At 37.2% G+C, this 21,439-nt stretch overlaps 1 protein-coding gene across 1 annotated transcript in view; it reads right to left on the minus strand.

Moving 5' to 3' along the window:
- Positions 1-8,371: 8,371 nt before the first annotated feature.
- TTBK2 (tau tubulin kinase 2) overlaps positions 8,372-21,439 on the minus strand; it is a 71,347-nt gene continuing 58,279 nt past the window's right edge. Inside the window, exons 13-14 of the mRNA XM_075712692.1 lie at positions 9,822-11,092; positions 8,372-8,840 (exon numbers count right to left, since the gene is read on the minus strand). Coding sequence (XP_075568807.1) covers positions 8,372-8,840; positions 9,822-11,092 — 1,740 coding nt within the window. The remainder of the gene's footprint in view (positions 8,841-9,821; positions 11,093-21,439) is intronic.

Genomic DNA, 21,439 nt, shown 5'->3' on the forward strand with positions numbered 1-21,439 from the left:
CAGCTGGCTTGCTATTTATGTGCCCTTTCTGTGATCAAACGATGGTTCTGTTGGGAGCACCAAAAGCACACACCATCCAGAAGCATGCCATTAAATTTCTGGCTGCTCTTAACAGAACATGAAACATCATTTTCTTGGAATGTTACTGAGTAAATGAATTCCCAATTTGTTTCCTGTCGTGTGAAGCAATTTGAGTTATTTATATAAATGACAAGAGCTAATGACCTGGTCATGAAGCTTAATGAAAATACTGCCAATGATTTGAACAGGGGCAGAGCTGGCTTTTAATTTGCCTTACATGCAAGGCATAACAGGGATAATGCCAAGAAAGAGATCCAGGGAATTTTCTCCAATTCTTCTGGACTTCCCTAAAAACCTTGTTCTGCTGCACAAAGAGCAGGCAGTATTTTCCACAGCATACAAGGACTAAGACATGCAGGCGCATAGATGATACTATAGTCTACTTTACCTAGTTTTACTAGAAAGAGAAATGAAAGGATCTTGGAGGAAACTAGAGCAACTGGTAGTTTAACACTGCATCTCCACATAGCACAAACTGCTCAGATTCAGTAACAACTTCCGTTCATTCATTTCTCTGCTATCTGCCACTTAAGTGTATTGTACAGAGGATGAGACAGGCCTCCTCAAGAGGATGTAAAAGCTCAGTGACCACATCCAGACAGCTGGTCATCTCCAAAGAAATCAATTACGGTGGCCTCTGACTAAATAAGAAATTACAATTTTGAAGGGGGGGAAAAAGACACAAAAAAAAGAGAAGTAGCTGGCTTTTCAGAACAACAAGGCTGGAATTCATATAGTTACTAAAATTGATCTGATCTGGCTGTGGCAATCACTTATTGTTTGGCTGAATAACAGACAGTACAGATAAGAGCAAGAGCAAATAGAAAGGGAGGTTTCTGAGGAGGCTGGTTGAGTTTTTCTAGTCTTATTAATATACATGAACCTACTAAATCAGTAAAACGTCCATCGATTCAATCATTCCAACTTGCAATATGAACATCTGACTCACGTTGTAGTAGTACCAACAGACACTTGCTTTTTGCTTTCTTGTAACAGAAAAAAAAAAAATCCCTGTCAAAGCCCTTTCTCCGTTTAAAGTACAGGGTTACAATAGTAAAAAATATTGAAAACCATTCAACTGAAGCTTTATAAATAATTAAATCGTTATACAAACACAATCAAGAATTGAAGTTTTGCATGCTGAATGAATATTTTATTTAGAACCAGTTTATAAAAATAAAATACAAAATAATTTGAAAACAAAACTTAAAACATTGTACAAAGCCTTGATATGGTACAAATGAGAAAATAAATAATTACAACTTTATGTACAAATGACCATTACAGGGGCATTAACTCTTTATGTTCTTGGGTGCCTGAGCAAACTTAAAAGGAAAAGAATGGCTTAGAAGATTTCCAAGGAGGGGAAGGGAAGTGCAATTACTGAGCAAGGGAATTTGAGGGACTCAATATTTGTCTTCCTTAATGGTAACAGACAATCTTGGAACTTCTTTCCACTTTATTTAATCATGCTGCAGATTTTACTATTGAGTACTTAATTTCTTATGGGGTGACAACATTGTATTTTTTAATTAATACACAGATTCTATTCTTTGTGGTATTGCCCAGAGATTTTAGATTAGCAGCCATTGGTTGGCAGCTTCAGAAAGTCAGTACTTGTCTGAAGGCATTGCTGGTGATTTTCTTAATTTACTAGTTTGGATATCCATAGGAAAGCATTTGAAAATTTACATCTGTTAGCACAAGCACTGCAACTTGTCTCTGGGCTGACTCTATAGAAAGAAACTTAGAAGTTGGGGAAGAATTTCAAATCTTGCTTTCTAGCCAAGGAAAGTAAAGAGGATGCAGAGAAGACTGCTAGGCAACCAATCCAGATCTCCAGTCAGAGGAAAAAAGATGTGAAATAGCCAAAAAAATCCCACCTCACATTGTGTCAAACCTTTAGGACCTTGCCTGCCACGCAGCAGATATAGGTGTAAAGGGATTTGAAGCCAGGCAGACCAAACTAATTGTACTGTATCTTTTGGAGCAAGCCGGTCTGCTGTTATGATAGGTACTTTATATAAAAGCTAGGACAAAGATCAAGTGATCTCAAAAGGAAACAAACATCTGTAACTCAAATTAATTCCAGCTGAATTCCCACAGACAGTTGTGCATGATCAGGACCTCATACGAGTAGCTCACCTGTGGCATTGTTTTAGAAGAAACCACTTTGCACTCTTGGCCAAAGCTGGCTCTCAGCAGTAATTCTTACAGAAAAGTAGAGATCAAAAGGCATGGCATGGCATGGCATGGCATGCCATGCCATGTCATGGCATAATAGTAATAAAAAAGAAGCATTTTCCAATCTAAAATGCAGCAACTGCAAATATGGTATTTATACTGTGATTTTATTCCTCCAGTCCCTAAACAGGGGAAAAAACAACCTCAACAGAACAAGACCCTATACTGATTTTAATGAAAGTTTCGCCTGCACAAGAACAGCAAGAATTCCCAAGGATCCAAGCTCTTCACGTAGAGGAGAAACAGAAGCAAAATACATAAATGACACATGCTAACATTTGGGTTTGTCACTATTACTGTTCAGAGAGAATGTGTTACCAACAATGGAGAGTAAATTCAGCCTACATGGTCAAACGTGGATGGCTAGAGTAATTGCCAAGTTAATACATTAGACTTCAAAACAATATATTCTTATGCATTTTTCCTTTAAAAAAAACCCAAACAAACCAAAACAAACCTCAAAGGTTAATATTTAAAAGCCTGATTACTTAAACCACGGGAAAATGAGTGATAAAACTTTTCAGCATTTGACAGTATCTTATGAAAAATTCCAGACAATGATTACACAATGCAGGCTGACTTTTATGTAATTTATCTTTTACAAATGTTATATGTAGGGAAAAGGAAGACTGGCTTCAAGCAGACAGCTGAGGTATTCTTGTGTGAGGTGCACATTTATGCAATTTGTATGTATTAGCTAAGAAATGTACGACCTCTGCCTATGTATTGCATGTAGTCAACACACTGAACCTCGCTTCCTTTTACCAGCATTACCCGTTACTGAAAATTGCATTAATTGCAACCAGTGACATCTGAGCCAAAAACAAAACAGCAAACAAAACCCTTCAGTTCACTGCCTACTTGATTAGCTAAAAGAAATAGAGTAAAAATACTATGCACTGCTCCACAAGTTTCAGAAATAGGAATGAGCATCCAAAGCTTTTAGCAGTTGAAGAAAGGAATCACAGATAATCATCAAGACTTTTATTTATATAGCTGACAGTTCTCTGAGCACTCCTTATAGTGGAAAAGCCCACAGAGAATGCACTATGGGGGATCATGGTGTTAACCTAAGACACCTAAGCAGCCCCTTGCTCACTGGAATTGGCAAGACAGGCATGGCTCTCATCACCTCATAGGATCAGTCCTGCATGAAAAAATTAAGATCAATATATTATAGGCCTATGATGAGAAACCAAATTGACTTTGAGCTCTCTTTTATTCTCCTATTCCTTTTCAGAAGATCCCTCTCTCATTTAACACATACATAAAAACTGAAGGCACAGTTTGCCATTAGATCCTTTTATGAAATTGGAATAGTCACTTTCTTCTTACCAGAATTTGTGCCTCTTAGTGTTCCACAAAAATGTCAAATTCATTATGGAAAAATTCTGTTTACAGGAAAGAATCTGTACTGTAAGTCTGGCTTTGTCTACATTCTCATCGAAGAGGAAAAGAAAATTTCTTTTTTAGAAGCATTACAGTCAACCATTGCATAGATGTTACTGCAATAAGAAGGACTTATGGGAGTTTTGCCCAAGTAGGACTATAGGATCAGGCCTTGTAACATGGAAAAGACACAGAATCAGAATTTGGGCATAGCAAAATTACAGTAGATGAAGAGGAGATCACAGCAAATCAAAGCAAAACAGGCCTCAGCTCACTCTGGCAAATGAATTCCAGTAAACAGGATGCAATAGCTGAGACTGTTCCTATCTGTATGTATATACACACATATGTATGTATTTCTAGATGTTTCTATACAATATACAGTATCTATATAAGTGTATATATAGATACACTTATGTACAAATGCATATTTATATATATAAAATCAAAATCGTGTGTTTTCTCAGCTATCATTAATACCTTAATACTACAAATTGTAAATGATAGCACTCTTGCAAGTCTTTTTCAGATGAGAAATATTTCAAGCTATTTTTAAATATATAGGACCAGATCCTCCCCTTTACATCAAGACTATTAGTGAGGTATGCGAGAAAGCTTGATCTCAAACATGCAGACTTCAAGGCAAGAATATGTCCAGATTTCCCCAGACGGGATGTGGCTGGTGGCTATAATGAATGCCCCATGTCACTCCCCAGGGGTCTGCCTCCTGAATAATTGTATATAACTAGCCGTTAAGACCTCATATTTCTCCTGCCTCTGAACAGTGAAATTTTCATGCTTACCGATCCTGCTCAAGTAGTAGATAGGTGCCTAGCATCATACAACTTGCCAGTGTTGCTCTACTGTATCACACCTTCTATTACTTTTAACAGGGTTTTACTGAAGTAGTAATTGGCATTTGTAATTAATAACGAGGTTTATTAATACTAATATAGATTTTTAAGGTTGCAACTGAGATTCATTTTACCATGCAATATTGCAGCACAAAAGTCTGTGTGAAATGTTCAGTCTTTTCAAGTTCTATTTTAGTTAAAGGCTTCATGCCTCAGTTTCTCTGAAAAATGCTCCAAAGTGCTGGCCACAACACAGGAAACATCATAAAGAGGAAATGCATGTGCAGCATCTGCGTCTGCTACATGTCATGGCTCCATTGCACTGCCCTCCAAAGAAATGGAGGCTTGAAGAGGACAAAGCAACAGCTCCTTCAGTTGCATTGTTTCCTAGCTAAAATCCCTGTGTAAGCTGCTGCGTGCTATGCAGAATAACTGTAACTGTTTTGTACAACAGAGAAAAATCTTCCCCATCCCTGAAAATTTGTTGCAGATAACCCTCCATAAACGATTCATTCGCACTCTGCACAAGGGCCACACACATGTACACTGGTGTTTTTACGCAGAGTCAGTTGCCTATTCAAATACTGAAGCTCACGGAGTTCTTGATGATTATACAGGCCCTCTAGAAATATTAAGCTAATTCATGTATGAGTTGATCAGCTGACAATTACCTAACTATGTTAACTGATTGCTACATTAGACTACAGTAAGCAATTCTGTAAACTTTTGGGGGAGGGTATCAAGCAATAAAAAACTCCAGAAGAGTGGGTAGTTCAAGAGGAGTTATGCACAAGCACTCCTCCATATCTTCACGATTCTCTCACTAGATCCTGTTGAATCCACAGCAAAACGCAACTGGGAATATACAGTCCTTTTACCCTTTTCTGCACTGAAAGAAGCCTGGGTCATCAATCACGATTGATACCTCTTTCTCTGTTTTGGCATAGTTTACTATTTTTACATTGGCAGGTAGTTCAAGTACAAGTGAATTTCTACAGCATTGATTTATTTTACATAGTAATGTGTAACAATGGACAAGTCTGTACTTTGAAGACAGCTTAAAAAATCTGTAGGTGTTATATTCTTTCTCACCTGTTTCTGGATCCTGCTACACTGAAGAGAAAATATAAACACCTCAACTTCAGCGTTTCAGGCAAGGATGCATAAAGTTTGTACCTATTAAAACTGATCATGTTAATGTAGGAATAAGCTTACAAGACCATAATAAATGCTTTTCAGAAATAAGGGAGAGGGGAGGAAAAATAATCATAGGCTGTCACGCCACCTTAACAAGTAATTCCAGCAGCGTTCAGGGCTAAAATATCACAATGCGACCAAATTCTCTTTGTGGTATACCCCATAAGGAAACATGAGGAAAACAGGAAGGAGAAGATGGAATTTGTTGTTGTCACATTCACCTGTTAGGTATTCATTGACTGTCACTGCTCCTATATGACGAGCATTCATAACAACTAAGAACTCACATTACGAAATAAAAATGAGTAACCACAAGCCCTATTTGTAATCAAAAATAAAAATACCTTTGAGTCTCTGTTCTTGTTCCATATGCAAATGCACACACAAAATTATAAAGAAAAAAAGCAAGCTGCAAGAGAAAACATCGTCTGGTTGAGAAATCAGCAGTCCTTCAATCTTGTACCAAGGCGTAAAGGCTTTTAGAATTTGTGCATTCCAGAAATTTTGGGGCGGAAATAGAAGGTGTAATGCCAAAGGTATTCAGGAACTAACGGAAAGGGAACTGTATTATTTGTGGTTCATAAATTACAAATGTAAAATGAGAAAGAATGAGTTTATATAAGCATATACATATATGTATATATATAAATATTTATATTATATAATTTACCATGAGGACATGCAATTATTGGTATAGCACCTATTATACAATATAATACAAAGGAATAGGACTTTCCAATGGTACAGTTTCTTCAGAAAAAGCAGGTATATCCTACCTATTGCATTCATCTGTAGTGCTTGAAACCTGAATGAAATTAAGGTTCCACACTGTGCTACATTACATATGGGAAACAATATACATATTCATAGTAAGAAAAGAAAACATAGTCTGACAAAGCAAGTGAAATTCAGTGCAGCTCCAGGGCAGCTTTAATGCAGCATTAGAATGTGTTAGCTCAGAGACAAAATATTCCCTTTTTAATCCAAAGGTATTCATTTGGCAGAGGTTAAATAAAAAAGCACAGATGCTGGCTGGAGAGGCATGTGGCTACAGCAAGCAGATCAGTAACTGACAAGTCTCCTATGCATCCAACGTCCCCACAACAGGAATAATTAGGGAGACTGGCTGCATCTTTCTCAGGCCTGCATTCTTATGTGTTACTATTCTGACCCACTATTCTTTTCTGAATATAGCAAAAGGTGCTGTACCGTTATGTTCCCTGCAGAGATCCCGTAGAGCACAAGAGATTGTTAAGTAACTACCAAAGTTGGAGGAATTGGACACCATGGACTTTACTGACAGACAACGCAGCTTGGCTATCAAAAAACCATTTGGGCAAAAGAATGACAAGAATCCAACATTAAAAATATCTCAGATTGCTTTCTGTGTATTTTGCTTTGATGACTAAGATTCTTACCCAGATTTTGTAAGGCTGTTAAGTGTATTTCTGTCACCTATAACCTACCAAGTTCACGAAGTAGGCAATCTCCTCATCCCTGTTTCATCTTTCATGTTTTCGTAAAACAAATGACCAAAAAAGCAAATCTTGGTTGGTAATCATCTCTGCACGGTAAGATCAGTGGTTTAAGTGATCCACAACTAATGGAAACCAAACACCAGCAACAACAAGGGTTCTTTTTGCAGTTGAGTTAAGGGAAAAAAGGTACTTCCATTTTCTAACTTATTTTCTAACATACATTGCAATTTATTGTGAATCTGCAACATTTAGTGAAGCACAGACATCTCCTCCTTTCTTTCATTTCCTAGACAGGAATGCTTTTCCAAATTCTACTGAATGCTGTTTGAAGAACCCCATTATGACTCCCAAATAAGTGTATGACATAGAACTGAGAATTAGCTTCTTGGATCCTAACTAGTACTAAACAAATTTCTAAAGAATATAGCTATAAAAACATCTTGGCAAATATTAATACTAATTTTTAAAATGTCATCAGTGTCAAGAAGGGGCAAGGCATATGGTATTTCCTTAGGTAAAAAATCTGTGCCATGGTAGATAGGGGACAAGATGAGCACTGAGTGACTCAAGAGATGTGTGCAGCTCAAAATAGAAGAGACTTATAAGGTAGAAATACCATCATCTTCTAAATTGTGTGCTTTTTTAAAACTGCAAAGGCATGCTTGAGCAGTACTTATCTCCCAAGTGGTGACGTCATTTGGGAATAACCGTTTCGGGTTTTCTTACACACTCCTTGAGTATGTAAGGCCTTAAATAATTAGGCCAAATCTTCTAGCTAGGCAAACTAAAAAGACAGAAATAAATACCCTTTTAAAACGCTTACCTTAGAGATATTTTTTAGTCTAAATCCATTGTACCTCTTTGACTACCTAGTCATTATTATCCTGGCTTCTACTTCCCCTCTCGCAGATCTGCTTGCTGCCTGCTCTTAGGCAATGCCTGGCCACTTATTTACACAGTATGCTTTCTCATGAATAGTTTATGATGCTTACTTTCTTTAAAAAGCGCAGATTCAACACCATTTTTTTTTAATATACATTTTTTTGATTATTTTTTTAAATACACAGTACACAGACACAACATGCATCAGACTTAGGAGGAGGCTTTATACCTGTCAAGGCCCAGTTCCTATCTGCTAAGCTTAGTGGCTGATTTGCTCTTTCCTGTGGGAGTCTTAGTGTTTGGGGAATGGTGGAAGGAACTGCCAGATCCTTTCAGACCATTCTTGCTTGGTTTGTTGCAGCAGTGCTCTTGCTGGCAGGATCTCCTAGAAGATGAGGAGCCTGAATGGCTAGGAGGTGATTTACTCCTGCCAAGATGGGGGGATGAACTCCTCTGATCATGATGGGGTCTCCCAGCCCGGGACGGAGAAGAACTGGCAGTACGGGGTAAAGAAGAGCTCCTAGGGGAGGCACTGGGACTGTGTCGGGGGATGACAGGGCTTTTGGGTGGTGTTTTTGGACTATGTGGAGATCCTGGACTCTTACACTGGGTAGAACTCCTTGGTCTTTGAGATCCATTCTGTAGGATTTGAGCCAGACGAGAGATAAGATCTGAGTCCGAGCTGCTACTCCCTAGGACTCTGTATCTGCGTAACCTTAAGAAGAAATGAAGAAAGATTATTTCTGTTCCCATCTATTCACTAAATTTCATATAGAAACACAGTATCCCTGGAAACTAGGGATGAGCTTACATTGTAGAACAGACATCTGGAGCTGAACTTTCCTATAAGGTAGAGGTGTTTGGATCTAGGCTTTGGCTTCTGTGTTGTTCAAATCAACACAGTATTTATATTTGCATAAACTCATATAAATGGTCTGTTTACAGGATAACTGAAATTTCTTGGTGCTGAAGAACAGTGCTTATTGCCTCTGTTTTGGAGGGGTACATCCATTCCTGCACACCATCAATACACTCCGATACACAATTTTAAGGGATGACAAGGCCCACCACAACTTCCTTCAGAGGATTTCACACTTCCGTATCAAAATTCTCCTTATCCTGGTAATGTAGGCACTGAAGAAACTAGATCATGGCTGTCTGTATATAGAACTGGCAAAGGGGGGCATCTAGAATTCACTCTGCCCTCCTTTAATTAGTTGTTTTTACTTAACCATGATCTGAGCATAGCTAACTAGCTCAATACTGATGGCTGGAATCTCCAAGCCTGAATACTTAAAATGTCTACAATAAGAACAGTTTAATTTTCAAAGGGGCTGGATATAACAGATCCTATTGATTTCTCTGGGTTTGTGAATAATCAACAATTCCAGAAAAGTGACCCCCACTTTAAAAAAAAAGGTGTAAATATTTAGTTATAGATTGACAGGTTTGAAAATATTGAATACACATCTATTGATGTATAAGGTTTAACAGTGAAGCAGGCTCATTCTTGTGTAACAGCCTCTCCTCATCCATTTTCCAACAATGTAAGATTTCTCAGAGAACAGAAGCCCAGCATTTTTAAAAAATTAGTTGAAGGATGCAACTTCTACAGGATTACATACTGCATAGTAACTGCTGCCTAGCTCAAATCCATTTTCAACCTGAAAACCTATTTCTATTTTCTCTGTATTACCTAGCTTCTACCCCAGGTCTAGTAGGCGGTTTTCCTGGTGGTGGCCGAGGAAAGAACTGAGCTGAACTTGAACTGGTGACTTGATCAGTGGTTGCCCAGGACACTGGCCTTGGAATCTTGCTTTTTCGGGACTGAGGGCTGCTTGGAGATAAAGAGCTATCTTCCGTCTGCTTGCTGAAATGAGAGTCCAGTGTCAATCTAGAAAATGAGGATAAGACATCATCCTCAGAAAACGGTACTGGAGTAGCAGCCATTTTTTCCTCCAGTGACTTATCAGAGGCACTTGAGAGGTCACCAAGGAAAGATTTGAGCTGTCTCTTTTCCATAAGTAGCCTGACCAAGTCTGTCTGATGGGCCTTTTTTAGAAGAAGCTTTTCCTTTGCTGAAACAGGAGAAGACGACTCTGATGTTGAGTCTATCTCTTGTGCTAAAACTGGGATTCGGCTCTGCCTGAATACAAAAGGAGGTTTAACTAAGTCCTTCTTAGATCGATGAGAATTCTCATTTTCTGAAATGCAGTGGAATAACTCTCCATTTCTGGGGGCATTTTTCTCTTTTTTGTCCTCCTGGTGCAAAAAAGTAGTAAGGGCCACTTGGTGGCATTTCAAGTCTTGGATATGGACTTCTTCCTTACTAGAATGAAAACCATTTTCCTGAACTGGTGCTATTTTGCTTGCCTGTCTATTAACATGTGGTTTGGTAAGTCTTGAGGGAGAAAATTCGGATGTTTTAGGTGCTATCGACTTCAGAACCTCATCTTGATTTGGCACCAAACAGACAGGCCTTGGCTTTGATTCTTCAGCAGCTTCAGTTTTCATTAGAGGTTCTTCCTCTGCAGATTTTGAGTTTCCTGGCAAGGAATTCTGTTCTTTGCTTAGCATTTCAATGGCATCCTCAGAAACCACTGGAAGCCTTTCTTTCTCAGCCTCCTCTACAGGAATATTATCAAGTTCTTTCTCTTCCTGTATCCCACTATGTTGTTCAGGTAGGTCCTTTTGGCCACAGTCCAGGACGGTGACACATTCTTTGACAAGTCCTTCCTTGTCAAGTACCCCTTGGCTGATATTAAGTACCAAATCTGGTCTGCTGGCACTAGCTGGAAGTACATCTTCTTTCACAACCAAACCTGGCAAGCTTTCCTTTGGAGAGGAAAGTTCCACAGTGTGTTCCATAGACGGAGCATCCTGCTCTCTTTTCTCTAGCTGGTGGCCATAATGAAAGCTCTCCGAAGCAGACTGTGTGGATGCCACTGAAGGTCTGGGTATTGTTATCTGCATTGGAAAATTAGAGAAGGAAGAGGTGAGAAACTCAGGAATGTTATACAGATAACATTCTTTAAATACCATTTTTGATTCCATGTCTTCAAGATACATTATATAATAATTCCTATGAATCACAATGTTCAAATAATACCTAACTTCATCATTTACATCTAGATAATTAGAAAAAAACTTACTCTATCATCCCAAGACAGAAATGTGTAACAGGTAAAAACAAACATAATCTCAGTGGAAAATGTTGCAGTTACCACGTAACCCTCCTAGAAATGAGATCCAGCCTAACAGGTAGGCTTTTAATTTATTTTACATTAGTTTGAATACTCTTAGAATAGTTATATATAAACATAAAATCTTGTTAACAAGTACACAACATTATTTTTAGACAAGTACAGAAGACAAAGAACACAGTGAGGTCCAGGATCAGGAATGGACTTAAATTTCAATTTAGGCAGAATTTAGATACTTTGTTAACAAAACAATAAATAAAAACTTTATTTACCTAATTAAATACATCGATACCCACAATACGTACATTTTTGTCCGGAAAGACTTTCCTGAGTACCCAAATTTTAGCTATTACCTTCCCTGTAGAAGCATATGCCTCATTTTAACTAAGCAACCCGGTTAGGACATCTCCTTACCTAAGGTCATTAAGAGATTCACAAACTAAATATTCACACATCTAAATCCCCTAACGGATCTAATCCAATAGGTATGCTAAAACCTATATATAGTATTGAGTCAGAGTCCCTTTGAAAAATGGTTGACTGTGATGAGTGCTGCCTCTAGTACATAGCTTAATTGTTAGAGCACATGTCCAGGAGATGGATAACCTGCATTCATGCCTCTCCCAATCTGAGGGACATAATCCCACTTCCCCCAGTTCCCATCAAGTATGCGCAAAACCAGAATGGAGTTGCTTCTCACCTTTCCCACCAAAGTCAGGCCCCTGCACAGACAGAAATGCAAGAGTCATGAGGTCAGAGGGTGAGAGAGCACACACAAAAGTGAGAGGAGTTTTACCTCTATGGCCAAGGGAGGAATGCACTCTCATGTGGAATCCTGGATTCTGCTTTATACATATTGGATTGAGTCATTTGGTAAAATGTATAAACTGTAAAAAAATCAAGGGCTACCCTTCCATCTTCCTCTACATGGACAGAGAGTTCAGCTCCTTTTTTCCTGGTATTCTTTAGCCTCATGAATCTGACACAGTTTGAGTTTGTAATACTCAGCAGAAAGTGGAAGACTGGAGTCTGGGTTTGGACATAAAGACTTTCTTGATGCACTGATGGTAGAAGAGACAACTAGTGGTAGCCTATTTCCAGTGTTGCCAGGATTCTGCTATGTTACAAGACAGATTTCACTTGACCTTGCTGCAGAAATTATACACGCTGCTGAGCTTAACAGGCTTTTGCAAGAGCTCATGTATTGGTACTATTGGGTGGTAGAAACCAAGCTCATCTGTCAGGACCCATAACAATTTATACTGCGTACCCAAACTTTACAAATAGAGACTAACTCTCCAAAACAAGAAATGGGAACTGACAGTGAAGGAGATATACCCAGATTTCCCATGAGAGTATAACAGCTTCATTGAAAGTCTTGCTGATTTCTTTTTTTTTTTTTCATTTTCTTCATAGTACTGTATAACAAAATTTCCATCATTATGGGTGCACATTTACCTCCATGAAACACAAACATTCAACTGATATTATAAACAGTTCACTAGAACAAAACATGAAACACAAATCACAGACATAAAGCTGAATTAAAGAGAGGACAATTATTTATGTTAAAGAAATTATTTCTATACTGTAAAATGTATTCTGAACCTCTGCAATTTACCTAATGCAGTTTTTGGACCCTAACCTAAAAATGTGGAATTATATTTTTTGAGAAATTTGGAATAAAATTCGGAGAAAAGATTTTCTTAGTTTTACAAGTAGGATTAGCTGTTAGGCTACAGAAAGTGGTATTTTTCACCGGGGAGGACAGGGGGAAGAGCAGAAATGTAAGATAATTGAACTCTTTGTTTTCCCAAGTAGATCTAAGCTGTCTGTAGCATCTTCCCCAAGTTGAGATTTATGGAACTAGGGATTCCCCCTGCCCCCCCCCGCCCTAAACCAAAACATAAAAACCACTGAGACCTGCAGCAAGAAGCTACTTTTTGTCTCCCTGATAATTTGTTTTCAAGTTTGGGCCAATACAGTCCCTTCATGTTTGCTGAATTAAAATGGTTCATTGAGAAACAAACTGAAGTTACTTATTTTCAGCAAAACAGTCCTCCTCATCTCCTCTTACTCTCAGTCTGGGTTCTTTCCTCCGAAAGAAACACTACTTCCCTTTTGAGCTAGAGATGTCTTACTTCAAACACTTTCTTGTGAGAGAATCCAAGCACATCAGTTCAGCTACAGAAAGAACAGAGGAAGTAGAAGTTTTTTTAAAAAGCACCTTTCCATGATTAGGTCAATTAGTGCCTAAATCTTGAGTGTTAAACAGAAATAGTTTAGCAAGAACTCTGCACAGAGAGGAAATGGGATAAAACTGGAGAAAAAAATAAGAAAAAAGGTCTAGGAAACAGGGCAGCTATTCCATAGGTTTCCATACATCTCTAGGAAGTTGCTCTGAGGTGACACATCTCTAAGTATCATACATTGAAGGACTTGCTTTCATATGACAGAGGAATGTACTTTGGCCTGTCACACACAAATCATCAGATCTCTTAGAAATTCTCAACTACAATCTGGGTAAAAGTGGGTTCAGGAAATTTTAATGTAATATTGTCCTTGGAATAGCAGGTTCAGATTTTGGAGAAATCACTCAGGCATTTGCTGTCCACTCAGCTCTGTCTCTGTCTTGTTTCAATACCTTGTTCTCCAGGGCCGCAGACAGAGTCTCCAAAGTAAGGAAATCTGGTAAAATATTTCTTTTTCCAAACTTTTCACTTGATGAGCTAGTCTGGTTGCCAATTCAAATAACCGAGGAATCAAAAAAACAGAGTTGTCTTCCACACATCTGAAAAAGCATGGCTTCCCTTAGAAAAGAATGGTTCTGGTGTCCTTTCAGTTTTCAGAGGTAAGACAACCTTAGTTATTTGCTTTTAGGACGATATTTATCTTCTTGGTACATTTACAGAAGGGCTGCAATTGCATTTAAATCCTCCTTTGCTCAAATACATTTACATGGAAACTCTCCTTTCCTTGTGTCCTCTCTCTCATATGTCAATTCTTTGTTAGGTGAAAACAGCTCTGATCTGAAATCTATTTACATTTTTCAACAGACTTCATATCCTTTGCCACATCTGGAGAGAGAATTTCCTAGTCTTTCAGGGCTATCTTGGCCAACCTAGACTTAACCCTTACACCCAAGAAATAGAAGACTAAGTTTGTTGAACAACCTACAATAGAACAGGCAGGAGCTCTTTGTGAAAGAAAAACATTGAACAAGTGGAGGAAAGAAAAGGATATTGGATGACTAAGTATCATCAAAGACTCAGTACTCCTGAATAGTTCACAGTTTCAGAAATGGCTTTTTGAACACATATCACTTTCTTGATTTGTGTTTACTAACAAACAAAAATTTGTTTTCGCAGATGGTCAATAAACCTCTCATTAGTCTTCTCAAAGCACAAGAATTAAATTATATCCCCATTGGGCTTGACACCTATATATGCAAGAAATTTAAATGGGTAATCATGTAGAAGTGCCTTTCATGCAAGGGTGCTACAACTTCAGGTGCAGCTTTGAGAGACACACAAAAGAGCAAGGCCAATTTTTAAAAAATCTGGGAATGTGTATGAGAAAACAGAACTTGTAAAGAACTTAACCCTGTTAAATCATAAAATGGTTTGGATTGGAAGATTAAAGATCATCTAGTTCCAACCCCCCTGCCATGGGCAGGGATACAAATACTTTCATTTGGAAGAACTTGGATGTAATAGTCAATTACTGAAGAAATGGAGGAAGCTTGTAGATGATCCTCCTAAGGCTCCTTATAGGATTTCTTTGGATAAAGCATCAGCTTCTTTACAAGGCTGGCCACTACAGATAACTCCATGATTCACACTATGCACAATTCTAAATAAAAAGACTGGAGGAAGTTTTGAATCCCTTAAAACAATTTAAAAATGTATATATAATCCTGTAGCCTTAATTATCCCATAAGTAGTCTTCTCGCTCTCGTTTGTGAAACCTTGCAAGACAGAAGTCATAATCAAGGAGTCTGAGGAGGGCTGACCCTGAGACATGCAAAATACACCAATTTAAATTATCATTTAGTCTAATTCAGGGAGACAGAAATCTCAAGGTGGTTCAATACATATCTAGTTACAAAACAAATAACACATGGCTTAATATGTAAAATTAAAAAATGCCACCATAACCATAAATAATCCTCATACTTTCTTTTCTTCTGCCACTAATTAAAATCTTATCCTATGAGATTTCTATGGCTAATCATGTCAATTTTGTAAAACACTGAACCTGAGGAACAAAGATTACAATGTGATGTGGGCAATTCATCTAACAAGAAAAATGTGGGGAAGATAATTTAAAATGCTGCCTCTCAGCTCACTATGATAATCAGTTTATAACTGATATAACAATTATTGCAATTCCCATACTTCAACAGAAGTTATGCGATACAGCGGATTACTGAAAATGGCTGAGACAATATATAGAACAATGAATTTGAGGTTCTCCTTTCACTCCAAAATATTCGAATGAAATTATTGCCACCACAGTCTTGAATTGTTTGTCCTTCCCTAAATAATTTCTTAATTACTTTCTGATTTCTCAAATTAGCACTTGACCAAGACAAGAAATTAGACTGCATTTTCTTCAAGAAACTTTACAAGATGGAGAATGGGATGTTAAGAAGGAAAAAGAACAAAACAACATCAACAACATAAATATCTCTTGGACATCCTTTATGACATCTGACAAACTTTCCTCCCTTTAAACCTTTGACAGGCTGCAATAGCAAGTGATATGCTTGGATGAAACCCTCTGTGAATGTATACAGCAAATCGCAGAGGAGTGAAATACTGAGTTTTGGTCTGCAAAGTTGCTAAGTCTGAAAGGTGTAAAGGTGTGAATATGGATAATTGTAAAATACCAGCAGGTAAACGTCTGACGTCTCAGCAATAGCTTCCTCCCTCCATTCATGCTGTCTGCTACTTCCGCAGCATATCAAGTGCTGTCAGGACTTCAGGCCTCTTACAAGCAGTGTACAGATCTGTTGTTCAGCTAATCCTGTCATTATTTGTAACTTCTCACATTAATAAGCCATTATCATATTACTTGCCATTCTGAAGACGCTTTACCTAATCAGGTTACTCTTCAGAACTTCTTTCCTACCTTAGTAAAGTTTGTGTATCTATGAGAACAAACCTCGTGTATCTATGAGAACAAACCTCGTGTATCTATGAGAACAAACCTCATGTATCTTTTCTCTTTTCCCTGCTTCTCTTTTTCACCTACTGTTAGCTCTATCGCCTACCAGGAATATGGCCAGTGTCAGTATGAGTCTGCAACTTCTGCAATACCAAACAACCTCCCTGAATCTTTCCAGTTCACCTGCTTCCTCTTACTTCATGATTTTTTATTTATTTATGTCACTTAATTTCTATTTCCTTGCACGACTATATGCCTCTGCAAAGAAATCTGAACTGCAGTTTGTATGAAAGCATAAAGGCTATGTCCTGTAATTTACTGCTAGCATTATTCTCACATGAATAAACCACTGCTACGTTTACATCTCTGTAGACAACTCACCTAGCTTACTGTTCAGAATAGTCCTCCTACTTTTCAAAATCCTCCCTACCTACTACTGTCATTCCTACTGACTTTTTAGAGTCTAATCCTTTGTATCCCTTATATTCCCTTCCCAGATTAAATTCACAGCAGGGAAGAAGTTACATAGAATTAATTATAGATTTACTAAACCACATTGGCTATTTCTACAGATAGACTAATAGGGGGATAAACAGGAGAAATATATGGCTGTAATTCACGGTGTTATGGAACAGAAGATCAGAGATGATTGTAAGTCGTGATACTGAACCCTTTTCAACAGTCCCCTATATATGGTACTGCAAGCACTGTAGGCATTTGTAGGAACTGGAGGTCCCCAGGATACTACCTTCTGTTGTTAAAAATTCACCCATGGCAGGCCTTAATACTAAACTGAAGTAACATATATGAAGGCTTACTTATATCTATCTGAAAAGAGGAGCATGTTGCTCTCCACAGCTCTTCAGATACGTTCTTTCTTCTATTCCATAATGCTAATTTTTGCATCAATTTACATGGAGGTTGCAAGAAATGGGAAGAGGGTGGAATACAGAGCTGAGAATGTATAAGACAACTGTGTTTTCATATTCGCTAATGTGAAAGGTATCTTTTGAGGATAAAGAACACATAGATCTGTGTGTACAGTCTTTCTTCAAGGCTCATTAATCATGCCTTAATTTCAGTATTCTTTAAATATCTTCCCTTTTCAGTCATTCCTATGCTACTTACCAGGTAAAGGAAGATTTTTTTTGTTCTACCCATATCCTCAAACGTCTAATAGGGCAAATATTGATTGCTCTAAAAGCAGTATCTTTAATTGCTTTTAGAGAATGACTGTCGTTGTAATAAGTGACTAATTAGTTTGGTAACATGACTAAAACAAGTACTCATTTAATTTGAAATTTCCCCTATATAATGCATAAACCAATTGACGAATATTCTTGAAATTTACTTATATTGCTGGAGAACTGGGAAGCAGCAGCACTTACAGACTATCATTTCATAACACTCACACAATACTCCTGTCATATACTCCTATTAAAAATGGGCCAGTATTGTAATATTTTTCTTGAATTCCACAGAGACAGTCTTTTTCTAACAAAGAAAGCATGAATTTGCCTTAATACACAGTTCAGAGACGTGAAAAAATGGGAACTGAAGCCTATTTCACCTTCCCATCTCATGCTATTATTTCCCTCTTTACAGAAATTGAATTTCCACCTTACCATGGTTATTTGCTGAAGTCACAGAAAACCTAGAGATCAAGGACTAGTGCCAGAAGCTTGACCACTTGGGGACTTTTTCCTCTGGAAAGTTGGAAACTACTGATTCCATGAAGATTGTGGTTTTAGTAACAACGTCAGTGCATTCATATCACACTTTAAGAAGCACAATATATTCAGCATTTCTAAATCTAGATTTTATAAAACATCTAACAATCTTCAATAGGAGGTTAATCAGTTCTCCACAAGAGGTTATGTTCAAGTGTACTTAGGGACTCTGCTGCTCAAGTATACGTAAGTACTCAGCTAAGAAGCAAAATAAAACGCTACAAATTAGAAGGCTCCTCCTCTAACAGAGGACACATTAAGTACGAAGTGACATTTATTTTTTAATTAATGGTCCAACTACCTTTGGTATATAAAATGCAGTTAAAATATTTTCACAGCTATTATTATCATAGCTAATAATGATGTAAGCATCTTTAAGCAAACCTCGCTTTGTTTCAGCAGCTAGCTGTGAGAAATATGTTAGTATATATTTTTCTAACTTTAGAAACAATTTTTACTACTTTTGAATGATCATTTTGAAACTAAAAACTAAGCTCTATATTAATATCTGTCCCTACAGACAGAACACCTGCAATTTTCAGAAACAATAAAAACACAGACTAATACTCCCTCAGGAAATCCCTGAAGTCTCATTTTCAAAGCCACATTATACCTTGTTATTAAGCACCAGTACTTTTTTTTTTTTTTTTAAACATAGTATCTTCTTTGAGGAATTCATTTTAAATGCTCTATTCTAAACCCAAGTTCAATCCAAGTAAATAGTCTTTCAGACTCTCAATCACATAAAAACTGCTTTTATGCATAATAGCAGTGGGGTCTGGCTACTACTGTTTAGATTGATTCTGAATATTCCTCTCCAATATATCAATTCCAATAAATGGTCATCATGAAGTATCAGGTAATTCATATGTAAGAGCTGCCTTAATACCCACGTACAGATTTCAAATATGTCAATTTTTTCTGATTGTATCTGATTCCTATGAGCCACCGTCTAATTCTAGGTTACTGCTGCAGTATACTTATGCTTCAGTTTTGCTATATACACTATATTTTTTATTTTTTGTAAAGGTAAAAGTATCTTTCATATGCAAACAGCAACACTCTAAAAAAAAGTTCCAACAGTACATTAAAAAAACCAAACCAAAATTGAGTCTTCCTGATTTCTGATCCTCCAGTCAGACAGTGAATCCGTCCATTTGTATATTGTAATAAATTAAATCCAGTTCTATCTGGTAATAAGACTGGCACTATATTTGCACATGTTGCCCACAGTTGTGTTATGCTCACAAGGGAGAGAATCTGTGAACACTAAAATTTCCATGGATGAATCAAACATACCAGAAGAACTGATGAAACCATGCAAGTATAATTTTAATACAAATTCTAATTTCAGCAGGATTAAAATTACTGTACACATAACATTTCATTTTCAAACTTGAAATTCAGATTCAAATGTTCTTAAAATCTCTCCTCAGAATTTGCAGGATCTGTTTGAAAGCATTATGGGTTTTCTCATGCCCACAGTGCGCTACCACCAACAGTAGTTGTCATTCACAGGGAGAACTAGCTGCTTTCAGTTTGCTTATAAGCATGCTTAATAGATATCCTTTCGAGACAACAGACCTAGAGACAGGGGTCTTATCTATACTAAAGGTCTTTCTCTTTTCTTACAATTCTTGCAAATTTTTTAAATATTCTCTCCTCTGCATACCAGGTTTTATAGTTGCAAAGTTTGCAGACACAAGGATGTGATTAGAATCCATCTTATCTTTTAAAAACAAAATAGCTAAAATATCTGGCAGCCTTTATTACATTACATAGTTTTGCATCTGTGAACAGGAGTGATGATAAATGTAATGCACAGCTCCATGAAGTGATTACAGCACAGCTGATTCCATCCAAGCACTCAAGTGATCTACAGTGTAATACATGTTGCCAGTAAGGTGTTTAAGCTCCTTAAAAACACTTACAAGAGCACTATCAGTTTATTCTGATTCTGTTTTGGTTGCTAGCCTGGTATTATTAAGATTGGATATATCAATAAGGTAGCATCACTTTAGCCAGTTTCTGAGCTCTTTACATATATCATGTTCTGTGTTTAGAAGGTGCCTGAAAGCAGTCAGAGCAGCTATATACTTGTAGCGAGGTAATAAGGAAACACAACTACCTGTAGCTAGGTAATAAGTAAACACATCTACCTGTGGTTCATGTAGAGCAATAGTGTAGAACTGCCAAATACTAGGAATTTTAACAACAATTTGAAACTGAACCAGTTTTCAGAAATTACATGGTGGTAGCTTAGAAATACTAGGCCTCCACTTAGTGCTTGTCCTAATTTTAGTGGTTTCCCTATTTTAAAAAAGTTCTCTTTTCCTTTCATATGACAGATATATCTAACTAGGAGAAAATGCTCAGATGCCGATAAATTCACAAACTCCAAATAAAGAATTTTTTTCCCTGTAATTCTAGTTGGACTAGTATGATACATGATTTTAATGATAGCAGACAGAAGATTTTAAGAGAGAAATATGTCTTCATTAAAGATTACCTTATGTATGATATTATCGATAATATCTGCACTTATATATATACAATACTTATTACATTATTAAGATCAATTATACCTTAATTACATGAGAAATAATCATTAGTCCTTGGGCATTATGTTCTATTTATTTCAAGAAGATTACTGTGTGAATTGTCATCATGGAAACAACTGACACCAGAGCTGATCAGCTCTCCATGGGAAATCCCACAGACCATTTAGGTTTCCCGAAACATTTACTTATTCTATGCTAAGGAAATTATGATGCTAGAAAAATGTACTAAATCACATATGTTTGGGATAAGACTGGTATTTAAAAAAAAAAAATTTTTAGAAAATTGACCACTTCAAGGACAGACAATAGATGAACCACGTGGTTATGAATTTTGGGAATCTTAGAAGTACCATGGATTCCAGAAAACATGAACATTAAAACCAATTAATAACTTTTTATAGGGTTTTTTTTCCTACACGATCAGTGTATGTGGACACTATTACCAAGGCTAATTTATTGTCCTGACCTTCACTATGACTTTTCTGCTGCTTCTGATAGAGAAACCTGCAGAAGGAGAATGGCCAAGAGGGTTCTGTCACTAAAAATGGATGTGTTCTCTACAGGCAACACATTATTTGAAAAAAAAAAATTAAAAGGTTCATACCGAGTGCTTGTCCTCAACTGTTAATTCCCTAATTTACAACTTGGAAA

This window comes from Pelecanus crispus, chromosome 6, assembly GCF_030463565.1.
Source record: "Pelecanus crispus isolate bPelCri1 chromosome 6, bPelCri1.pri, whole genome shotgun sequence".
Taxonomy (NCBI): domain Eukaryota; kingdom Metazoa; phylum Chordata; class Aves; order Pelecaniformes; family Pelecanidae; genus Pelecanus; species Pelecanus crispus.